This window comes from Pongo pygmaeus, chromosome 11, assembly GCF_028885625.2.
Source record: "Pongo pygmaeus isolate AG05252 chromosome 11, NHGRI_mPonPyg2-v2.0_pri, whole genome shotgun sequence".
NCBI classification, from domain to species: domain Eukaryota; kingdom Metazoa; phylum Chordata; class Mammalia; order Primates; family Hominidae; genus Pongo; species Pongo pygmaeus.
The window spans coordinates 96292410-96317271 of NC_072384.2; the positions used below are offsets into that span (position 1 = coordinate 96292410).

General features: G+C 38.1%; 1 protein-coding gene across 6 annotated transcripts in view; it reads right to left on the reverse strand.

Annotated features, from left to right (window-relative positions):
* Nucleotides 1-24862, reverse strand: part of HECW2 (HECT, C2 and WW domain containing E3 ubiquitin protein ligase 2) — a 397525-nt gene that overhangs the window by 81641 nt on the left and 291022 nt on the right. For all 6 annotated transcript variants that reach the window (XM_054478078.2, XM_063647767.1, XM_063647764.1 and 3 more), the window contains one exon: nt 12912-13097. In XM_054478078.2, coding sequence (XP_054334053.1) covers nt 12912-13097 — 186 coding nt within the window. The remainder of the gene's footprint in view (nt 1-12911; nt 13098-24862) is intronic.

The window sequence follows — 24862 nt, forward strand, 5'->3', positions numbered from 1 at the left end:
TAAAGACAAATGGGTGTCTACATGTAGGTCAGCTATGATTTGTATGTAGTGTCATAGCCTAATGTGATGTTAAGAGGCTTGTCTAAAATCCATTCTCAAAAGAACTATACTGCAAAAGCCTTGGGAGTAGTGACTGTATCTTAGTCACTCTGTTATCCCCAGTAGCTTTTAGGGCTGTGCCTGGGAGAAAGAGGGTGCTCAGATAAAAACAAATTGCCAAAAACTTGAATTTCCAACCAAAATACAAGGAGACAACTAACAATTAACTAACCAAATGCTAAAAAGCATGTTCCTGGGCCAGACGCGATGGCTCACACCTGTAATCCCAGCACTTTGGAAGGCTGAGGTAGGTGGATCGCTTAAGCTCAGAAGTTCAAGGCCAGCCTGGGCAACATGGCAAAACCCTGTCTCTACAAAATATTCAAAAATTATCTGGGCATGCGGTGGCAGACACCTGTAGTCCCAGCTACTTGGGAGGCTGAAGTGAGAGGATCATTTGAGCCTGGGAACTGGTGACTGCAGTGAGCCAAGATTGCACCACTGCACTCCAGCCTGGGTAGGTGACAGAGTGAGATCCTGTCTCAAAAAAAAAAAAAAAAAAAGCGCGTTTTACCGAAATACTTAAGATTTGGGGGAAAAAAATGAGGGAAGCTAAAGACCCTAAAACCACAAACAGAAGATTTTAAAAATCCCACTGTAAATGTACCAGGTTAAAAATTGAGAAGTGGGAGGCAACATAATGATTAAATGCTTTGAATTTGGAAAAAGACAAGCCTGGCTCTGAGCTCTAGTTTGCTACTTACTAGTAACGTCACCTTGGGCAAACTAGTTGAAATGTTTAAACCTCAGTTTCTTTTCCTGTTAAATGGGGATCATAACTACATTAAAGGAAGGTTACCTGAGATAGTTCATACGAATTTTTGAGCATGCTGCCTGTGACACCTCAAATATGAGGTCCTATTATTTTCACAAATACTTTTCTTTTCTGAAACAGTTTCCTAAGGATCACAATGTTTCTTGCTAAAGCCCATACACAAGGCTCAAAAAAAAGGAGGACCAGTGAAAACTATGTTTGTTACCAGGCTCCTTGTAAGTATGTGTGGCCATGACTAAGTTCTGACCAGTAAAATGTAAAACATGGTACTTCTGGGAAATCTCCTGATGAGGGACAGATGATCCTTCATTCTGTCCTTCACCTATCCTACCCTCTGAAACAAATTTAATAGTGGAGCTCCAGTAGCCATACTGAACCATGGGGATTGTTGAGGAAAAGAGTCAAACTCTGTAAAATATTTGAAGAGATTTATTCTGAGCCAAGCATGAATGGCCAATGGCTTGTGACGCAGCCCTCAAGAGATCCTGAGAATGTCCACCCAAGATGGACTTGGTTTTATACATTTTAGAGAGGGCTAAGGCACCAAAAACACATGCAAGATATATGTTAGTTCAGTCTGGAAAGGCAAGACAACTGGAAGCAGGGGTGGGGGCGGTTCTAGGTCATAGGGAGATTCAAAGATTTTCTGTTTGGCAATGGGTTATTATCTAAAGATCTGGAATCAATAGAAAGGAATGTCTGGGTTATGATAACGGTTGTGGAGACCAAGGTTTTATCATGCAGATGAAGCCTCCAGGTAGTAGGCTTCAGAGGGAATAGACTGTAAATATTTCTTATCAGACTCAAAGGCTCTGTTCTATCAGTCTTAAGGTCTCTGTGTTGGTGTTAAGGCTGGTCAGCTACAAGGCATATCCAACCCCCCACTTTCCATCATGGCCTGAACTAGCTTTTTTAGGTTAACTTTCGAATGTCCTTGGCTGAGAGGAGGGGTCCATTCAGATGGTTGAGGGGCTTGGAATTTTATTTTTGGTTTACAAAATGAAGGATGGCTGAGCAAGAAGTTGGAAGGAGCGGCTAGGTGCGGTGGCTCACACCTGTAATCCCAGCACTTTGGGAGGCCAAGATGGGCGGATCATGAGGTCAGGAGAGCGAGACCATCCTGGCTAACATGACGAAACTTCGTCTCTACTAAAAATATACAAAAAATTAGCTGGGCGTGGTGGCAGGCACCTGTAGTCCCAGCTACTCGGGAGGCTGAGGTAGGAGAACGGCGTGAACCCAGGAGGCAGACGTTGCAGTCAGCAGAGATTGCACCACTGCACTCCAGCCTGAGTGACAGAGCGAGACTCCATCTCAAAAAAAAAAAAAAAAAAAAAAAAAAAGTTGGAGGGAGCTGGGGGCTCTTGCAACATGGTGAACTCCCTGGTCCACCCTAGACTGTCTACCTCTCAACTTCTTTACGTGAGAGAATAAACTTTTTTTTTTTTTTTTGAGATGGAGTCTTGCTCTGTTGCCCAGGCTGGAGTACAGTGGTGCAATCTTGGCTCCCTGCAACCTCTGCCTCCCAGGTTCAAGTGACTCTCCTGCCTCAGCCTCCCAAGTGGCTAGAATTACAGGCACGCACCACCACACTATCACACCTAATTTTTTGTATTTTTAGTAGAGACGGGGTTTCACCATGTTGGTCAGGCTGGTGTTGAACTCCTGACCTCAGGTGATCCACCTGCTTCGGCCTCTCAAAAAGTGTTAGGATTACAGGCGTAAGCCACCGCACCTGGCGAGAATACAGTCTTGTATGTTAAAATGTATATGGGTTTTCCACCACAATACAGTCAAATCAAATCCCACTGGAAAACAGTGAAGTTTCCACACTGTAGAGGAAAGACAGTCTCTCTAAAAGTAAAACCAGAAACCACCATCATATGTAGGGATTTTCCCTATTTGGTGAATAATGATATATCTATCATTCACTTTTAATACAGCTAGAATACAATTCCCAATTTAAGTGAAATGTACAGTTGGAACTTGTCAAGCTGGGATTTGAACCCATGTTTCTGTCTGACCCCAAAGCCCAGTGAGCAATATCTTTTTCCCCACCTCTCTTCTTTTCCATTCTGCTTTCTGCCTACCATCTTTTCCTTTTTATGTTCTTCCCACTCCCCTCACACCTTATATCATACTTTATTTTAGGAAAACATTTCAGTATGTATTGAATGAGGCTGACAGTAACAGCCACTCACAGTGCTTGGCCTCACCAGTTTCAACACTACAAAGTTTCAATTGGAAAGACTGCTACTGATCCCAGACAGCATGCTCTACATACTGTGCCCAATTCTCATCACTAATCTGTTGGAAGGATGGCCATGGGTGGAGAATAGGTCCTATTTGTATCCCACAAGGGGCTCTATTTCAGAATCAAATGGAATGTGTATATTGTTTACACATGCTTTTTACACCTGCCAAGTACTTAGGGGAAAAGTCTCGATTAAGACCTCCATCAAAGCCACACAGCTAGAGCACTGACTGAATATAGCACTTCTAAGGAGCAATCCCTTGGTGTGAGTTTTGGCTCCGTCTGGGCCCACTGTGTGACCTTGGACAGGTTTCCTTAGTGCTTTGCTTTATTCACGTAAAGGAAATTACTCAGGTCACAGCTGAATTGTGAAAAATAGATTCTACTTTAAAACAAAGAGAAGAGCATGCAAAGTCCAAGCATGCCATTTCTATTTGTGACACACATATCAATTATGTCAGGAAAATGGATCACTTTCCCACAGGAAATGCTACCTAGTTCAAGCCAGCAATGAAGCTGACCTAGTAAATTTGGATCACTTTATGTCACAGTTTTTGAATAGCCTGCAATTATTTATGAAAGTATCTATCACGTATTAATAAATGCTGTCTAGAGTAGAGTATGTCGAGAATGCAGACATGAAAAAAGAAATCGTATGGAAAAATAGATCCTTTTCACATTGGCTACTGGCAAAGCAAATTTTGAACAATATTGATTCCCTAATGCTAAGTTTCATTAAGGAAATTCACTCAAGCTTTACAGTGCTGGGCCAACTAACAACTCAAAAACTGAAAGGAATGCAAATACACAAACTTGAATCTCATTTTTAAAAACATCTACCCTTTCACTGCTTCGGGGCATAGTCAGAATCAGGAAATATGGGCTAGTTGGAGCCAAGTGGTATTTTAGTGAAGCCAAACAAAATACATTTCTTTCTTTACACAATTCTTTCTTTTTTCTTTTTTTAAAAAAACTTCTATTGTTTTAAGAAAAGAAAAAGCCATCACTATTTATGAAGAAATACCAACCTCAGGCTCAACAAATCTAAGTTAAAGAAGTCTGAAATTGTTTCCAGTTACTATTTTGCCACTAAGGAATACATATTAAAAGGCTATATAAACAAAATAAAACAAAAAGTGTTTGTAACTATGCTACAGAAAGACAGAACATCCGATCTTCCATTTTTCTTTCTGTAAAGAGTTATGTAAACAGTGAAAGGACAATAATTGATAAGCCAGAAGCACTATGTATTGTATCTGTTATAAATTCTGGTGTCTTAGCCTACAAAGTCTTAGAAGTGCTCAAAAAAAGGCTCATTGTAATCTACTTTCATTTTTTAAAGATTGTATTTACTTACCCATTCTCTTCCTTCCAAATTATAACTCTCTTCTCAGCTCCTGGCTCCTTCCCCCAAGATCCCCCCAGTTATAAGGAATAAACATGCTATTATTTTCTCTACCTTATGTCTTAGACAGACTCTTTGTCACAAATAGTGGAGATGAAAAGGGCTGAATTATACAGTTTATCCTCAGTAAAAAATCGTCATGCTAACTTGGTTCTTTTGAAGGAATCAGCAGTCCCAATTATTTCATGACATCTGTATCAGTCACAAAAAAGGTTATAGAAAAGTATTACGTTTAACTGCTATGACTGCAGCTCTAAAGGTGCTAGGAGAGGAAACAGGGATTTGTGGTACTTGGTCCAGACTCCTGAAAACAGCCGGTTAGTAGATGTGGACAAGTACAATATAAGTACAAAACTTTGATGTAAAATGTTAGCTAAGGGAGTGGTATTTTATATGTTGGGAGTGACAGTATTTAGGCGTTCAACCTGTAAGAGGGGAGCCAGTGTTATGTTGGAGATGGCTTGTACCAGCTTGTGAGAGCGGACTGTAATTTTAAGGAATTCTGTGAGCAGGTTGATGTGATGCTGACAGCACGTAATTGACCATGTTGGGAGAATTTACACCATAAAAACTGGCAAGTGCTACAAATCAGCCCTCCCCTCCACCTGCCACAGACAGCTGATTGTTCAACATTTCCCAGCGTATAGCTGTGGAAGACTGGGGATAAAGTTATCCAAATTACCACATTTTAGGTAGAGTAGAAGGGCATTACCATGAAATGTTGAAAGCATATACTCATATATATATATATATATATATATATATATATATATAAAATATATATTTTTAAGATGGAGGTCAAATATATATATATTTATTATACATATATTATATATGGATATATATTATATATGATATATAATATATATATGGATATATATTATATATGATATATATTATATATGGATACATATTATATATGATATATATTATATATGGATACATATTATATATGATATATATTATATATGGATACATATTATATATGATATATATTATATATGGATACATATTATATATGATATATATTATATATGGATACATATTATATATGATATATATTATATATGGATACATATTATATATGATATATATTATATATGGATACATATTATATATGATATATATTATATATGGATATATATTATATATGATATATATTATATATGGATATATATTATATATGATATATATTATATATTATATATATTATATATAATATATATCCATATATATAATATTTATATGGATATATATATTATATATATCCATGCAGGTCATAAAGACAACTGTTAAAAAAGAAAAGGCAAAGGCCATCTCTGTACTTAGGCAATTCCTTCAAGATTCCATGAGTCTACCGTTTTACTCAGAAATTTATTCATAAAACCGATCTCTGCTCTATTTTCTCATTCAAAAAGGTACACAACCCCTAGACAGTTTATTTTTGCCATTTGCCTTCATGTACACTTATGCATTAATTTTTTCTAACATATTTTTACCTTTTAAAATAGACAAGAGGTCCTTAAAAACCATGTGCTATCTATCATTTTATAGTTTAATTCCATCAACAGCTAGACTGCTGCATAACTTAAGGTAATTAAACCAGATACTCACCACAAGAGGTATTAGTTGTTTCCAAGCCATTAAAAATGTGTCACAAAAGTAACAAACGGGGTGGTCAAGTAGACAACGTATTTTTCAAAATGTAGCACTTATCTTGCTAAGAGACTTTTGAATTATAATAAGTTGTGGCCTCCAAATATTAAGTTGCACTTTACTCACTGAGATAAATAGGACTTGACCCAGTAAATAGTTGCCATCAGTTTCATGCAAGATTGAAACCAGGGTCTGGGTCATTACTGAAACAACTGTAGCCACACAGGCTATTAGGGTCTGGTAAAATGAGAATTCTCAAATAGGCTCAGCCTGTCGTACTTTCTACCCTACAAATATTTGTTCTGTTCGAAAATCCGTCCTCATAACCATAACTGCTATTTGCTGTGGTTCTCAAAGATGAGTATTTGGACCATTCTGATACTTAAACTCCCAATCTGACACCCAAAGTCAAAACCTCTAGAGTTACAAAGCTTAGACATAGAAATGGAAGCCAATTTAGCTGGGAGATGTTGTAACACATGATTTCTGTAGGGAAAAACACAACAAACTATGGGAAAGATGTGTCACTTTAAATAAGAAGATGGTTCCCATTGTACATTTTTATTTTTTAAAATCTCATGACATTTATGATATGTCACTTATAAAGTTCAAAGTTTCTTCGCATCTTGATTTAGGCCCAAAGAGAATAATCTGGGGAAAAAACCCTGGGTTAATTTGTTTGAGAGTCTAAAGCAAAGAGGCAGGGGGAAATAGTCCATATTTAACATCTTAAAGGAAATTTTTAAAAAAGAGACTTTTTTTCTAAAAATTAAATCAAATAAGCCCATTATGTAAACTTGAGAAATAACAACTTTCACGGTTTTGTTTTCTCATTATCCAAGTCATTTTGTAGCATTCTCTCAGTTTGACTCTCTGCAGTACAGCATCCACTGATTTCATGTAATTCATATGTGTCTCTTGAAATTCACTCATTATTTCTTCACAGGAACCAGAAATACCCACCTGGTGCTTTCCTGTCTCTGTGCCTTTCCTTTGGGTGTTTTCCCCACCCCATTCCTATTTTCTCTCTCCTCCAAAATCTCTTTTAACCAAACTTCAACCCATCATTTAAGGCTCACCTCAAATACTGCTGTTACTATGAAAACTTTCCAGGCATCTCATGCCATAAATAAGTCATTCTAGAGTGGACCCTTGCATAGCACATACCAGTGCTAAGGCACACATCCTTTTTTTTTTTTATCTTTTTTAAAATTATACTTTAAGTTTTAGGGTACATGTGCACAACGTGCAGGTTTGTTACATATGTATACAGGCACACATTCTTTTATAATTCAAAGAAGAGGCATTTAGGGTAAAAGAGCAATGTCTAGGAAAGGGATGGTTAGTGGCTTTACACAGGAAGTACATGATTTTGTGCCAATGTGTGGATCTGATTTCAGTTCCAGTTCTAAGTTACTTGGCTTTCAAGGATGTTTCTAAAACCCTAGTTTCATGATCATGGCTGATGGAGAATACAACCACCAGAGTAGAAGTCCACTGATACAGCAAGAGAACAAATCCACTCAGACACCACAGTATCAGAGCACCCATCATAGAGAAACAGAGAACATTCCATGTCATTATACAGGTGTAAGGCAGGAGCAAACAGCCCAGGCCAGACTACCCTGCAGTGATCAAGAACAACATGGACAGCAAAGAACTGTACACCAAAAAGAAACCCTGCTGTGAAAATGCCATTCTCTCAGACCACCATGGTTAAGGGAGACCAGCAGTTCCTTAAGAGAAGGAATAGTATGCTGACATGAATCCTACAGTATATCCCTTATAAGTCATCATGTATCTCCTATAAGAGTAAGGATTCATCAATTAACAAATCTGTATTATTTTCATGAAATGATAAACTGATGAAACTTTTTAGTTACTATTCTATATAGATCCCTACTTCTACCTCTAAATTTCAGTAAATTATGAGTGATAATAATACCTACCTTATAAATTATCAGGAGGCTCCCACAGCACCCTGCCAAACCCTTGCTATCTTCATTATATTTGCTGAAGATACCCCTTTCACCCTCCTTACTGGTGAGAGGCAGGAGAAGAGCACAGACTGGAGCTGGACTGCCTGGATTCAAATCCAATTCCACCACTTACTAATTGTGGGACCTTGGTCAATTCACGTAATCATGCTGTGCCTCAGTTTCCTCTTCTATATAATGTGGATAAAAATAGCACCCATCTCCAGGCTGCTGTGAGCACTAAATGAACTAGTGTCTGGCCCAGGGGCAATGCTACATACTCCAGAATACTACATTAAGTGGTAAATTTTTTATCATTGTTAGCACAATGGTACACACCTCAGAAGTGTTGCTGAATGACTAAATAAGTGAAAACATGAAAGCAAGGTGTTACACTAGAGAAGAGGAGATGGAGGCAAATTTCAGCCTGAGAACATTTCTGTTAAGAACAGTTTCCTTTCATGTAGATGAGGATATGGACATCCTGTTTCATATCAACTCTAGAAATCAGTCATCACTGTGGGAAAATAACTTCATAATAGTTAATAGCTTTGATGTTGCATTACACGAAAAATGTTTTCTCCCTTCAAATGTTCTAGAAGCACAGCAACTCATTTTTATTTTTATTTATTTTTTTAATTAATTAATTAATTAATTATTATTATTATACTTTAAGTTTTAGGGTACATGTGCACAATGTGCAGGTTAGTTACATATGTATACATGTGCCATGCTGGTGTACTGCACCAAAACAGAGATATAGATCAATGGAACAGAACAGAGCCCTCAGAAATAACACTGCATATCTACAACTATCTGATCTTTGACAAACCTGAGAAAAACAAGAAATGGGGAAAGGATTCCCTATTTAATAAATGGTGCTGGGAAAACTGGCTAGCCATATGTAGAAAGCTGAAACTGGATCCCTTCCTTACACCTTATACAAAAATTAATTCAAGATGGATTAAAGACTTAAACGTTAGACCTAAAACCATAAAAACCCTAGAAGAAAACCTAGGCATTACCATTCAGGACATAGGCATGGGCAAGGACTTCATGTCTAAAACACCAAAAGCAATGGCAACAAAAGCCAAAATTGACAAATGGGATCTAATTAAACTAAGGAGCTTCTGCACAGCAAAAGAAACTACCATCAGAGTGAACAGGCAACCTACAAAATAGGAGAAAATTTTCGCAACCTACTCATCTGACAAAGGGCTAATATCCAGAATCTACAATGAACTCCAACAAATTTACAAGAAAAAAACAAACGACCCCATCAAAAAGTGGGCAAAGGATATGAACAGACACTTCTCAAAAGAAGACATTTATGCAGCTAAAAGACACATGAAAAAATGCTCATCATCACTGGCCATCAGAGAAATGCAAATCAAAACCACGATGAGATAACATGTCATACCAGTTAGAATGGCAATCATTAAAAAGTCAGGAAACAACAGGTGCTGGAGAGGACGTGGAGAAATAGGAACACTTTGACACTGTTGGTGGGACTGTAAACTAGTTCAACTATTGTGGAAGTCAGTGTGGCGATTCCTCAGGGATCTAGAGCAACTCATTTTTAAAAGGGTCTAGCCAGGCAGGGTGGCTTGTGCCTATAGTTCCAGCTACTTGGGAGGCTGAAGTGGGAGGACTGCTTGAGCCCAGGAGTTCTGGACTACAGTGTGCTATGCCAACCAGGTGTCCACACTAAGTTCCCCAACAATATGGTGACCTCCTAGGAGTTGGAGATGACCAGGTTGCCTAAGATGGGAGGAACTAGCCCAGGTTAGAAATGGCACAGGTTGAAACTCCCATGCTGATCAGTAGTGGAATCATATCTGTGAATAGCCACTGTACTCCAGCCTGGGCAACATAGCAAGATCCTGTCTCTTAAAATAAATATTATTAAATTCAATTAAAAGGGGCTAAAATTCCAGGGTTGACAGAAAACCTATTAGCTGCCTATTCATAAGACAGGAGACAGGACTCCTAACATGCAGCCCAAAGCAGAGTAGCCAAATAGAGACCGAGCACCAGCCTCCCTGAATGTTCCTTTAAGTTATTTTAATCTACTGGAGGCTGGTCACTTGGGAAGAAACTTACATGGGAGAATCGCACGGAGATAAACCTGCTTCAGTTAAGGTGTCCAGCTTAGCTGAAAATCTTATTAAAGTCTTCATGCATGACAGAGGGAGATCAGGCTAAAGTGATAAGCTTTCGGGTCTGCCTGCTGATCTGTCTTGTCCACAAGGCAGGGGTCCTTCAAATCCTTCACCCCAAACAGGATTCTAATGTAAAAGCCAGCAGCAGATTGTGAGGTCAGCTCTCTACCAGCCTACACTCAGGGTTCTGTACAATGCCAACTTCAAGTTGTAACACCCAGATTAGTAAAAACATCCCCAGAGAATAGGATGTTTTGTATAGTCATGTTATGAACATGGTTGAGATGTTTACTCCTGTTTAACCACCAAAACTTTTATAAAAGCTATGAGACAGAACTTGTTCTTAAGAATACATTACAACTCTTCTTCAATAGTATCCTATATGTAACCGAAACTCTTTTCAAGGTACAGGGGTTAGTAAAAGAACCTCTCTCCTAAAGTGTGTCTGGCAAGTTATGACTGGCAAGAAGGGACCAACCCCTGCCTTAACAAGTTAAATCTCAACACAGAGCAGAAACAGATGCAGCATTATCCATTATCTTAACTTGGGTTTTCCCTGGACCTCTGATTCTCTAATGAACATAGCTCCTCATTCACGATTCCAGGTAAAATCTTGTCAGAGCTGAAAACAGATGAATTCTTGGTGGGCTACTACTCTTTTATACCCAGGTATAATACTACCAGTATTTTTCAAAGTCCTTACTTGGACCATCTATGCCCTTCCATCCAATGGAACATTTACAGACACTGGGCTCTCAGGCTGTTGAACCAAATGTAGTACCAGCAAAGCCATATCTTCCCCTGGTGTCCCTGCTTCCAGCTTAGTGTTCTGGAAAGGCTTCTCTGTCATGCCCATCTGACTCTAATTCGGTGTCATTTTACCTGTGGTCCGGGGACATAATCACAAGCCCAATTCTCTTTCATCTCTCCTAAACTTCATGCTTGCCACTTCTAATCTTCTCTTGGCTGGGAATTAGAGGTTTATTAAAAACATTTGCAGAAATCAAGTCAGTAGTTTCAATGAGAGTTTAAGGGCTCCTCCCATGCATTAAAATACATGCATTTTGTAACAACCATTTTGACTGCTCATAGCTTCTCAGGTAATATTGCTGGAAGCTGAGTTCAGGATAAATAAGAGGCTATTGTGGTAAAGTTCCCTCTGCTAGAGGGAACTTTGGGGGGTAAATGGCATTTACGGAGTACTTTACATGTTCCATTTGCCTTGAATGTTGATAAACTTTACTCCTTATTTCTTTCAGGTATCTGCTCACCTATGGCCTTATCTGTGACACCTTCCCCAACCAACCTATATGAAATAACATTCTCCATTCCTGTCTTTCACTAGACCTCATTCGTTGCGTTATTTTTCATCATAGCGTTAATCAGCTCTTGGCATACGAAGGATAGTATGTTTATTTATTTGTCTATTGCCTGTCTCTGAGACATGAATGCTGCATTCATGAGAATGGCAGTTCTACAAAGTAGCTGGCTTACCTGTTTTGCTTAGGTGCTCAATAAATATTTGTTGAACAAACACTCCAAGGGTTGTTAAATACTTCAAATATCATGTCATTTTAATTTTCCCTACCCTTCAAGTCACATATTCCCAGACTTTTTATAGACAGAGAAACTGAGGTTGGTTACTCAATACTTGCAGAGCATAATGTCATGGTTAAGAGCATGGTTCCTGGAACCACCCTGGCTGGCCTACAGCGTGGCTCAGCCACTGCCTGTCTCTGATGTCAGGCAAGTCACTGAACCATTCTGGATATGGAGCTGCTTATCTGTAAATGGCAATTATAATAGTACTGCTTTATCAAAGTTGTGGTGAGGACCTTAGGAGCTTAAACAGTTCATGGCTCATAGTAGGTACTACATAAGAGTTAAATAAAAATTAAATCTTAGCTGAGGGTCACCTTATAACAAGCACTAACTTTCTCATTCTGATTTCTTACTCATAGAACGACTTTCTGATTGTAACCAGGCTTTCTGGTTCATCCACCTACAGAGGAAGTACGGATGTAGCTATTCTGGCCTGTGTTGCACAGTTACATATTTCTTGTCATAAATTAATCAATCAGTGAGTTTTGGTTAATGTGCTAACAAAATCACAGTTCTGAACCAGTAAGACTGAAGCCCAAGCCCAGACAGTGTGACAAAGACACACCTCATGTAGTTGCTTGCTTAGTGACCTCCTAGCCACCTTCTCCAAACAATACCACAACTTTTTATTCAAATATCTACAACACAAGCTGTATCACTAGCGAGAAGGAAGCACTGCCTGAGAACCCTTTTCTCTAATCAGCAGAGCATGGAGAGAGATGACAGGCAGGAGAGTTTCCAGGGAGAAGCAAATGCTTTGCCAGCCTCACAGCCCTCCCTCCACTCCCTCCACGACTTCAGAATGGCACAGTCACTGTTTGTGGTCACAAACAACCTGCTGTCCAGGTTTCACTTGAACAGAAGGTGGAATGTTTCACCTCACAAAGAGCCTTGGCCCTCACTTGAAGGGTAGGGCCAAGTGTCGAAGCCACAAGCAGCCCACAGGCATTTGGCACTCCCTGAGGCATCTCCCTCGTGTTACCTTGCCCTGGTGATCATGTTTCATTTCCCATCCCCGCGGCAGCTCTAGCTGTTTGTTCGCGAACATGTTGAGGAATCCCACAAGGTCCCGGTTATGCTGGTAGCGTTCAAAGTGGTGGGTGTCCCTCCGGACTTTGGTGATCATGTGCTTCAAACACGTGTTGTTTGTAAACATGCGGTAGGCACTCTAAAGAAAAGAATGGAGAACCAGTGTTAACCCACTTGTGACATGCAGAAGCACCAGAAATACTACACATGGGTATGGCTAATCTTCCAATAAGTAATGAAATGCATATATAGGCTTTGACAGAACTCTAGACCCATGTATGGAAACAGCAGACAGAGCAAAATATCTTGAACAAAATGAAACATAAAGACTACAGAAAGTAAGGCAGTATCCACAGCTGGTGTTTAGTTCTCTTTTTTTAATTTTTATTTGTATTTGAAGTTCTGGGGTACATATGCAAGATGAGCAGGTTTGTTAAATAGGTAAACGTGTGCCATGGTGGTTTGCTGTACCTATCAACCCATCATCCAGGTATTAAGCCCAGCATGCATTAGCTATTTTTCCCTAATGCTCTCCCTCCCCCAGTTCCACTCCTGAACAGGCCCCAGTGTGTGTTGTTCCCCTCTTTGTGTCCATGTGTTCTCATTGTTCAGCTCCCACTTATAAGTGAGAACATGTGGTGTTTGGTTTTCTGTTCCTGTGTTAGTTTGCTGAGGATAATGGCTTCCAGTTCTATCCACGTTCCTGCAAAGGACATTATCTCATTCCTTTTCGTGGCTGCATAGCATTCCATGGTGTATATATGCTACATTTTCTTTAGCCAGTCTATCATTGATGGATATTTGGGTTGATTTCATGTCTTTGCTATTGTGAATGATGCTGCAATGAACATATATGTGCAGGTATCTTTGTAATAGTATGATTTATATTCCTTTGGGTAAATACCCAGTAATGGGACTGTTGGGTCAAATGGTATTTCTGGTTCTAGATCTTTGAGGAATCGCCACACTGTCTTCCACAACGGTTGAACTAATTTACTAAAGAAAAAACATCTTGTGGAGTCTCACTGCACATGGGCCATTAAATCCTGAAGCTGGTTTTAGGAAAGAAACACACAGTCAAAATTATACCACACTGGAGATGAATATGCCACCTTACAGAGAGCCCTGACATAGCCAGTTTCTCCCCCAGTATTGGACTAGGTTATTGGCTCTCTGAGTGAGTGCCAGATGACACAACTAGTATACACTTAAGGGCCAAGTTGCATGGAAAAATGCTTGACATACATTTCTATACTAGAAGGACATGCAATGGAATGAGCTGCTCTCACTGACCATCACACTCAACTGAGATCACAATAGACTGAGGTTTTAGAATCTCACCCTTCATAGAGGCATATAAGCTTGGTGAATGGAATAGCAGGCTGAGGTGCCTGGGCTGTAAAACTCATTCTTTTTTCTTTTTTTCTCTTTTTCCCTGTGTATATTTGGTTGGATGTATATGAATGAAATGCAAGTTTAAAAAAAATCCACTATACCACCACACAGAAAAGTGATTGTTTTGTCCAAAACCTTACAGTCTTCATTTCTGATATTTAAAGAAGATTCCACAAACTGATTATAAGTCATGATTGTCCACATATGAGTCAGTCAATAAATATTTATTGCATAATACCATGCACAAAACGGCAGAAGAGGAATAACTGTATGGCAGCTGTTTCCTTGAATCATCAGAGGGAATATGATATTCATGAAACTGACCAGGCCGTGAATGATAATCCTGGAACTCTATTCTTCTCAGACTGATTCAAAGGGCTTTGGATTCCTTTTATCTTTAGTGTCTCAGGGACACTAGACTGAGTCTGGACGTCTTCCAGCTTTATGGGTTCTGTTATCTATTTTAGTCTAAATTGTATGGGTTCTGTTATCTATTTTAGTCTAAACTTTACGGGTTATTATCTATTTTAGTCTAAGACAGCCCAAGGCAAATCCCAAGGACTCTAGAGTCTCTGGAAATGATTTCATTTTAATAAACATTTATTGTCTTTGCTGTACCCAGTACTGTGTTCGTTATTACGGATCAAAGAGGAATGAGTATGAAGACAGTCAACATTGCTCCAGTCTTTCTAGGATCCCTCAAGATGTGTCATGTCCAGGTTAAAGCATTTATTGCTGATGTGAGTCCCTGTAGAGCTTTCTTCCCTTTGACACAGCAAGTGGCAATGTTTGAACAGGGATGCTCCCCAGCCTGGCTCCCTGGGTCCCTGATTGACCACAGGGACCCTGATAACCTGACTTGGAATGAGAAGTAATCCTTTGTTGGCTTAAGCCACTGAGATTTGTTGGTCATTATTATTGAAGTATAACCTAAATTATTCTGATTGATTTACCATCACTAAATACTTGTTCCCTATCAAAACAAATTAAAGGAAAGAAGAAAGGAAGGGGGGAGGAAGAGAAGAAGAAAGAAGACCACAATGAACCATTCTTGAACCTTAGTTCCTCAGTACACTTGAGTATAAAATACTTTCGAGTCATATTTCAACCAACAGTCTAAATGAGAGGAGGTTTTGATGGCTGTGAGCAGTTGTGTGGTTCAGAGCAGAGTACTGTCAATGCAGGCAGGCCTATGCATGGGCTCTGGGCAATTAGAGAGCATGACAGAATAGGAAAGTGATACCATGAAAGCAGAGAAAGAAATAACAGAAGTTGGGCAGTGTCAGAAAAAACCTAACTTCAGCTAAGTAACAGTTTTGGCTCTATTGGCTGACTCTGCTTTGAGTTTTAAATACAATCAGCAAGGCAACTGTTTTCTGCATTTGGTTCAGTGTTACTGATATATTTTCACATAAGTCATTGCAAGTTAGAGTCCTGAGACCACACTAGTTTGTGTAGGGATTATAATGAGCTTTCAGGTCTTACTACCTAAGAGTAAAACAAATATTAAGTCTCTTCAGGGACAAATTATTTGGGGGATAATTCTGTCGGATAAATCATTACATTACCTGTTGTTCTAAATAGGTATACCTCTGTCGCCTTCACTGCTCCCTCTTCTCACTAAAATAAGTAAATAGGTCACATTCTGATTTCTTATCTAGAGCACCAGAAATGCTCCTCACTTTGTTAAAAAAGAACTTCATTAGGGCAAGAAGCAGTGGCAATTAAGTTAAGAAACTCATCCCAGCCTCAGACTTGAAGTAATTCCCTGGGGCTGAATAGCTCTTTAAGCACAGAAATCTTAAGGCTGGTCTTATAATTAATTATGTCATTTCATCTTCCTCCTCTCCATTCAATGAAACATGTAGTATGGTGCCAAATGCATCTAATATTTGCAAAGAGCATCTACCAAAGCAATTCAATGCAGGAGATTTCTCTCAGTAACTAGTAAACAATCTTTAGATCCACAGCCTTTTCAAGTCTGAATAGTAAGTACATGACTGTTAGGGTCTATACAAAACACTTAAGCCAACAGGAACATACTTCTAGACTGCTATGTTTCTATAAAAAAAAAAAAACTATGTTTGAATAAGTGCATATATATGTTTATGCAAAAACTGTGTGTGTGTATAGATATGTATATATAGTTTATGTGTGTGTGTATATATATACATGTAATTTATATATCTATAGTTTGGGAAGGATATTTATACTCCACTTCATATAGAACTACAGTGCAGATTCTAGTCTCAGCTCTGTCACTCATAGAGACAAAGAAAACTACTTAATCTCTGTCTCAATTTGCTTAACTGTGATATGGGATAATAATAAGTCCCTTGCTTTCTCCATAGGCACGTGAGATTCAAATCCAGTGGGACAAAGGATGGTAAAGTAATTTGAAAAGGTCAAAATCACTTTAAGAATACAGGCTATAAGTAAGTAAAAATATATAGGGGATTATATCTATCATACCTGTGTTATAACAGATAAACAGAGTGGCAAAATTGTTCACCACTTTTAGTCTTTGAAGATCTTGGGCCAGCATCCCACATTCTATGAACTGAACAAGGGTCTCCTAAGCTTCATTAATTATGTGCTAAGCCCTGTGCTAAACCCTGAGGAGACAGAGGTGAGCAAGGCCTGACCATTCAAAAGGATGAAGAAGGAGAATTATAGAGGTGGAAGGAAGAGATTCACCAGAGGCAGAAAGAGTGGGAAAAACAAAGGCCACGACAGTGGTGAAAATACTGAAACACACTGACAGAATGAGCAGAAGTAAGAATGGGAGCAGTCCAAAGAGTCAAAAACACTAAACAGATAGGATTAGATTGACAGAGTTTAGTCTTCATGGAAGCTGATATTGACAAAGCTGTGGGTTAAGAGAAAATAGGCATCTTTATTCTCCTGGGGTTTAGTGGTTCTAACTAGGTAAGGATCCTTTTCTATGTTTGTTTGCTTGCTTATCTTACAGAAAAAGATGCAGTAAATTAATCTGATATTTTACCTGAGACAAAAGTAGATTGGAGAAGAACCCATGATATCTATTTCATAACATAGTCTCATGATAATGAACAGAATTCACCTGGGAAGCCACTGCACGTGGACTCGAGTAGTTAAGAGGAATTGGTAATTGTTAATAGTAGACAAAGCCCCTTTAAATGATCTCTAAAGGAAACAACACTTTGTTTTCCTTTGACATAATTTAAATATTCTTTTTAGTTATTCCTTCTCAATTCCAAAAATCCCTGTTCCAACCTCCCTCCTGGTTGTTTCTCATCATCCTAGCAAGAAATAAGCACTTGATGGTTGAGTGAATGATCAACTGAATTTCTTGAGTGGAGTTTTGTTAAATAACACTCCTTAGAACTTAAATGTGTTTTTGTTTGGTTACATGTTTGTTTGAGGTTGTAGAAGTAAATGTCATTGCCATTTGGCAGCAGAATAAGAAAATTACATGCAAATACTTAGTTCTTATCAACCACAATGCAAATAATAATCAATCCCTTCTCCTTTTTTTGCAGGTTTTCCTTAGTGTTATGATGACCAAATGTCCTAGATTACCTGGCCCAGTCCTAATTTCACCTAATTCTGTTGTTTTCAAAACATAGTTAAGTACATTACTGATAAATTAAGTCTTTCATATTTCAGAAAGGCTTCATCAAGAATAGGCATTCTGAATTCAGGTTTGGAAAAGCACGTCACCGAATCTACAGCAAACATCTCTCATATTCACAAGGGAGCAGATTTGAGCACTTGTATACATTATTCACTAAACAAAATTTAATATATACAAAATCAAGAAATGTTTGCATAATATGTATGCAGAGATATCAAAACAGTCCTGTTTTATATAGTCTGTCTTCATAATATTTTTAATTTTACAGGATTTACATTGTTTTCATCTAGCTAGAGTAAAATGGAAGGGAATTTTAACATTAACAAAACTAACTACAAATGATCAATTCATCTAGTTTGCAATAGCAGGAATTCCCAAGTTTTAAGAATATACTTATGGATTTTGGAATAGTATTTTTCTTCACTAAGTACTAAGAAACTTAAACGCTAGAATTAATGTATTTTTAGAGCTCATTAAAAGCCACAGTAGTAATTATTTGGCATGTATGTTGGAAAATTATTCAGTTGAATATAATGAAATATATTTATGTATGACATTAATTAGACAAATATAGGCACATCAGCTATAAAACACATGGCACTAATAACTGAATCTTGAATTAACAAGAGAAATCGTTTGTCAGGACAATTTTGAAAGAAATCTGATCACAACCATTAGAGGGCAGTAGAATAATACCTAAAGCAACCACAATGCAAAAAAAGAAAGAAAAAACCCACAAAATTTTCTTTCTCAAGTTTTACTTTAGTGTTATGACAACCATATATCTATTTAACACTTTTCTTTCCAGTAAGGATTACTAGGTATTACAACTACACGTAATCTATTTTTCTTTTTTTTTATTATTTATTTTTTCTTGTACTTTAAGTTCTAGGGTACATGTGCACAATGTGCAGGTTTGTTACATATATATACATGTGCCATGTTGGTGTGCTGCACCCATTAACTCATCATTTACATTAGGTATATCTCCTAATGCTATCCCTTCCCCTTCCCCCCACCCCATGACAGGCCCCAGTGTGTGATGTTCCCCTTCCTGTGTCCAAGTGTTCTCATTGTTCAATTCCCACCTATTTTTCATTACTTTCTTTCAACATAAACTGATACCTTCAAGTCATAAAAAAATAGTTAGGAAAATTATTAAATACATTCCTTTTGCATATTGAACATTTTCAATAATACGAACAGGGAAGTAACTGAAAGAGGTATAGATCATAAACAATTCTAGCAAAAAACCCTAGACAATAAATCTTAAAATACAGAAATCAAATAAAAGTTTATTTTGTAACATTTTCTGTTAATCTAGGAAAGAAGAAAACATTCCAGCAAGTAATGCCCTTTAGAAAAAATTGTCTGAGTTATCTCCATTGATTCATACCTTGAGACTTCTAGCAAGACAAATCCAGCTACTTCAATATTTGCCATATATAAGTCAGGAAAATAATACTTCCTAAACCCACAGAATTTAAGTCTTACAGAAATGTATAAATGCACAGCATGGATCATCTTTTTAGCTAATATGAATGCAGTTCAGTAAGAGAAAGAAAAAAATTAAAATGCTTTAGAAAGAATACTTTAAAATCAAGATAGACTATCCAGCAAAATAAATTCTAAAATCATGCCCAACTAAAGAAAAAGGAAACACGACAAAAACACAAAAACAAAATAAGTTTAAAAAAAAAAAAAAAAAAAAGCCTGTAAGCTGCTTAGTATTTTCATACTGTTAAAACATGCTAGTTGTCAAAAGTCCAGGACAGTTATAGTTGTGACAAACACGGTAAGGGCATTTAATGCAAAATCTCTTTATCCTAGGAGTTCCCAGACTACAGGCCACAATTGTATCAGAATCACTTAAGGGGCCTAAAACAAAACAAAGCAAAATAAAAACAGACTGCTGGGACCCACTCCAGACCTATTGAACCAGAATCTCTAAGGTTTGGGTACCAAGAACATGCATTTTATTTTTTTAAGTCACCAAGTTTAGAAACCACAGCCTTGGGCCTGGCGCGGTGGCTCATGCCTGTAATCCCAGCACTTTGGGAGGCCGAGGTGGGCAGGTCACGAGGTCAGGAGATCGAGACCATCCTGGCTAACATGGTGAAACCCTGTCTCTACTAAAAATATAAAAAATTAGCCGGGCGTGGTGGCGGGCGTCTGTGATCCCAGCTACCCTGGAGGCTGAGGCAGGAGGTGTGAACCCAGGAGGTGGAGCTTGCAGTGAGCCGAGATGGCGCCACTGCACTCCAGCCTGGGCGACAGAGTGAAACTCTGTCTCAAAAAAAAAAAAAAAAAAAAAAAAAATTCCCACAGCCTTATACCACAACTCAATGACTATTAATCCAGTCTCTACTTGAAACACTGCAGTGATGAGGAACTTGTATGAAGACGGCAGCCCAAAGACAGAAGTTAGAACTCTGTGCTTCATGATGTCATTGATGGTTTGACATTGGCCATAGTGGGCGTATTAACACTACAGAAATCAGGAAATGCAATATCAGGGCTTGATTTATTGTTCTGTAGGCTGTCTAGACTAGGGGTGGGCAACCTACAGGCCCAATGGCTAGCTGTCTGTGTTTGTAAACAAAGTTTCATTGGAACTCAGCCAGGGCCATTTGCTTAGATGTTGTCTTTGGGCCAAAAGCCTAAAATATTTACTCTCCGGCCCTTTATATGAAAAGTTTACTGCCTTTTTCTTTACTTAAGGTCCAGACTTAAGAAATTAATGGAGAAAATTAAAATGCAGATGAAACTTCAAATTGTGCTGCTACTTTGCAAATAGCACAAACACACATAAAATGAAGAAATGTAAGTCTAGTATTCAAAAACTATTACAAAGGAATATGAAACTCCAACATGTCTCCCTTTTACACTGTTGTCTTTACTTGTTAATGCAAATGAAAATATTCTTGTTGGAACTATACTTGTTCTTCAATTACCACTGTAGGTAGCGAAAATCAACAAAAGCATTCAGTGTCTCTTTTACTATTATTTGTAAATTATAAGTCAGGAAGTGTGGTGCCTCTATCTATACATATATATCTATATCTATATCTATACATACATATATATCTCTCTCTATATATACATATATCTCACATGCATATATTTATACACATACATATATGTGTGTATATAAACACAACCTACATACACACAAATATACACACACTTTTTTTCTGCAGAAAGCCAGTGGTTAAACATATACCAGAAAACACATGAACACTACCATGCAATCAGTTGCTCTTTTTTTTTTCTTCATAAGTTCAGGGGTATGTGTGCAGGTTGTGCAGGTTTGTTGCATAGATAAACGTGTGCCATGGTGGTTTGCTGCACAGATCATCCTATCACCTAGGTATTAGGCCCAGCATCCATTAGCTATTATCCCTGATGCTCGCCCTCTCCCTACCCCACCCCCGACAGGCACCAGTGTGTGTTGTTCTTCACCATGTGTCCATGGGTTCTCATCATTCAGCTCCCACTTACAAGTGAGAACATGTGGTGTTTGGTTTTCCGTTTGTGTTTTAGTTTGCTGAGAATAATAGCTTCCAACTCCATCATGCCCCTGGAAATGACATGATCACTTTCCTTTTTATGACTGCACAGTATTCCATGGTGTATATGTACCACATTTTCTTTATCCAGTCTATCATTGATGGGCATTTGGGTTGATTCCATGTCTTTAATATTGTGAATAGTGCCGCAATGAACATACATGTTCATGTATCTTTATAACAGAATGATTTATATTCCTTTAGTTATATAACCAGTAATGGGATTGCTGGGTCAAATGGTATTTCTGGTTCTAGATCTTTAGGGAATCGCCACACTGTCTTTCATAATGGTTGAACTAATTTACACTCCCACCGAAAGTGTAGAAGCATTTCTTTATCTCTGTAACTTCACCAGCATCTGTTGTGTTCTTACTTTTTCATAATGGCCATTCTGACTGGCCATTGTGGTTTTGATTTGCATTTCTATAATGATCAGTGATGTTGAGCTTTTTTTCATATGTTTGTTGGCCACGTGTATGTCTTCTTTTGAGAAACATCTATTCATATCCTCTGCCACTTTTTAATGGGATTTTTTTTTTCTTGTAAATTTGTTTAAGTTCTTTGTAGACTCTGGACATTAGACCTTTGTCACATGGACAGACTACAAAAATTTTCTCCCATTCTGTAGGTTGTCTGTTCACTCTGATGATAGTTTCTTTTGCTGTGTAGAAGCTCTTTAGTAGTTTAATTAGATCCCATGTGTCAATTTTTGCTTTTGTTGCAATTGCTTTTGGCACTTTTGTCATGAAATCTTTGCCTGTGCCTATGTCCTGAATAGTACTGCCTAGATTTTTTGTAGGGTTTTTATAGCTTTCAGTTTTACATTTAAGTCTTTAATCCATCTTGAGTTAATTTTTGTATATAATGTAAGGAAATTTTCTGTATATGGCTAGCCAGTTCTCCCACCACTGTTTATTAAATAGGGAATCAATCCTTTCCCTAATGCCTGTTTTTGTCAGGTTTGCTGAAGGTCAAATGGTTGTAGGTGTGCAGTCTTATTTCTGAGTTTTCTATTCTGTTCCATTGGTCTATGTGTCTGTTTTTATATCAGTACCATGCTGTTTTGGTTACTAGTATAGTTGTAAGTTACTAGTATAGTTAGAAGTTACTAGCATAGTTGTAAGTCAGGAAGTGTGACGCCTCCAGCTTTGTTCTTGTTGTTTAGGATTGTCTTGACTATTCAGGCTCTTTTTTGGTTCTATATAAATTTTAAAATAGTTTTTTCTAATTCTGTGAAGAATGTCAATGGTAGTTTAATGGGAACAGCATTGAATCTATAAATTACTTTGGGCAATATGGCCATTTTCATGATATTGATTCTTCCTATCCATGAGGATGGAATGTTTTTCCTTTTGTTTGTGTCTTCTCTGATTTCTTTTTGAGCAGTGGTTTGTAGTTTTCCTTGAAGAAGTCCTTCATTTCCCTTGTTAGCTGTATTCCTAGGTATTTTATTCTTTTTGTAGCAATTGTGAATGGGAGTTCATTCATGATTTGGCTCTCTGCTTGCCTGTTGTTGGTGTATAGGAGTGCTAGCAATTTTTGCACATTGATTTTGTATTCTGAGACTGAAGTTGCTTATCAGCTTAAGAATCTTTTGGGCTGAGACTACTGAGTTTTCTAGATGTAGAATCATGTCATCTGCAAACAAAGATAATTTGACTTCCTTTCTTCCTAGTTGAATACCTTTTATTTCTTTCCCTTCCCTGATTGCCCTGGCCAGAACTTCCAATACTATGTTGAATAGGAGTGGTGACAGAGGGCATCCTTGCCTTGTGCTGGATTTCAAGGGGAATGCTTCCAGCTTTTGCCCATTCAGCATGATACTGGATGTTGGTTTGTCATATATGGCTCTTATTACTTTGAGGTATGTTCCTTCAATACCTAGTTGATTGAGAGTTTTTAACATGAAGGGATGTTGAATTTTATTGAAGGCCTTTTCTGCATCTATGGAAATAATCACGTGGTTTCTGTCTTTAGTTCTGTTTATGTGATGAATCACATGTATTGATTTGCATATGTTGAATCAACCCTGCATCCTGGGGATAAAGTCAATTTGATTGTGGTGGATAACTTTTTTGATGTGCTGCTGGATTCCAGTATTTTATTGAGAATTTTTGCATCGATGCTCATCAAGGATACTGGCCTGAAGTTTTCTTCTTCTGTTATATCTCTGCCAGGTTTTGGTATCAAGATGATGCTGGCCTCATAGAATGAGTTAGGGAGGAGTCCCTCCTTTTCAATTTTTTGGAGTCATTTCAGTAGAAATGGTACCAGCTCTTTTTTGTATCTCTAGTAGTATTTAGCTGTCAATCCATCTGATCCTGGGCTTTTTTTGGTTGGTAGACCATTTATTGCTGCCTCAATTTCAGAACTCATTATTGGTCTATTCACAGATTCAATTTCATCCTGGTTCAGTCTTGGGAGGGTGTATGTGTCCAGGAACTTAACTATTTCTTCTAGATTTTCTAGTTTATGTACATAGAGGTGTTCATAGTATTCTCTGACACGGTTGTTTGTATTTCTGTGGGGTCAGTGGCCATGTGTCCCTTATCATTTCTGATTGTGTTTGAGTCTTTTCTCTTTTCTTCTTTATTAGTCTAGCTACAGTTGCTCCTTCTTGAAGCCCTTTTTTCTCCTATCCCATATTCCAATCTATTAGCAAGAATGTCATCTCTGTCTTCAAAATATATCCAACATTCATCCACCTGTTACCGTCTCTACTGCTAACTGCATTAGCCCAAGCCACTTCCTGCCTTACCACAGTACCTTTTCACTTAGTCTCCCTGATGCCAGTCTTGCCCTCTAAAACCTATTCTTTGCATAACAGCTAGAAGGAACTTTAAAAACTTTAAATTACTCCCATATAGAAAACCCTTTCAGAATAAAGCCCAAATGCCTTGTCAGATCATGCAAGCCCAGGCTTCTGTAGCCCTGCACACTTCCCTGACCATATTATGTACCACAGAAAACTCATTCCTACCCCTGAGTCTCTGCACTTCCTTGGCAAGGCAGGTTCTGTTCTCAGACATTTACCTTATCGGCTTCTGGGCATTTTATGACGGCTTAAATGTGGCTCCCTTGGAAAGGCCTTCCTGTCCACCTGATCTAAAATAGTGCCTCCTTGTGAGATTTTGAGATTAAAAAAAAATAGAAATAAAATAGTGCCTCCTCCACCTCATCCCCAAGTAACTCTATCCCAGTGTGTGGTTTCAGTTGTCTCACACCACACTGCAGTGCCTGCATTATCTTTTTTATTCACTAGTCTGTTATCTATATTCTACTCTGTCTTATTTACCACTCTATTCCCAGAGTCTAGAATGTACC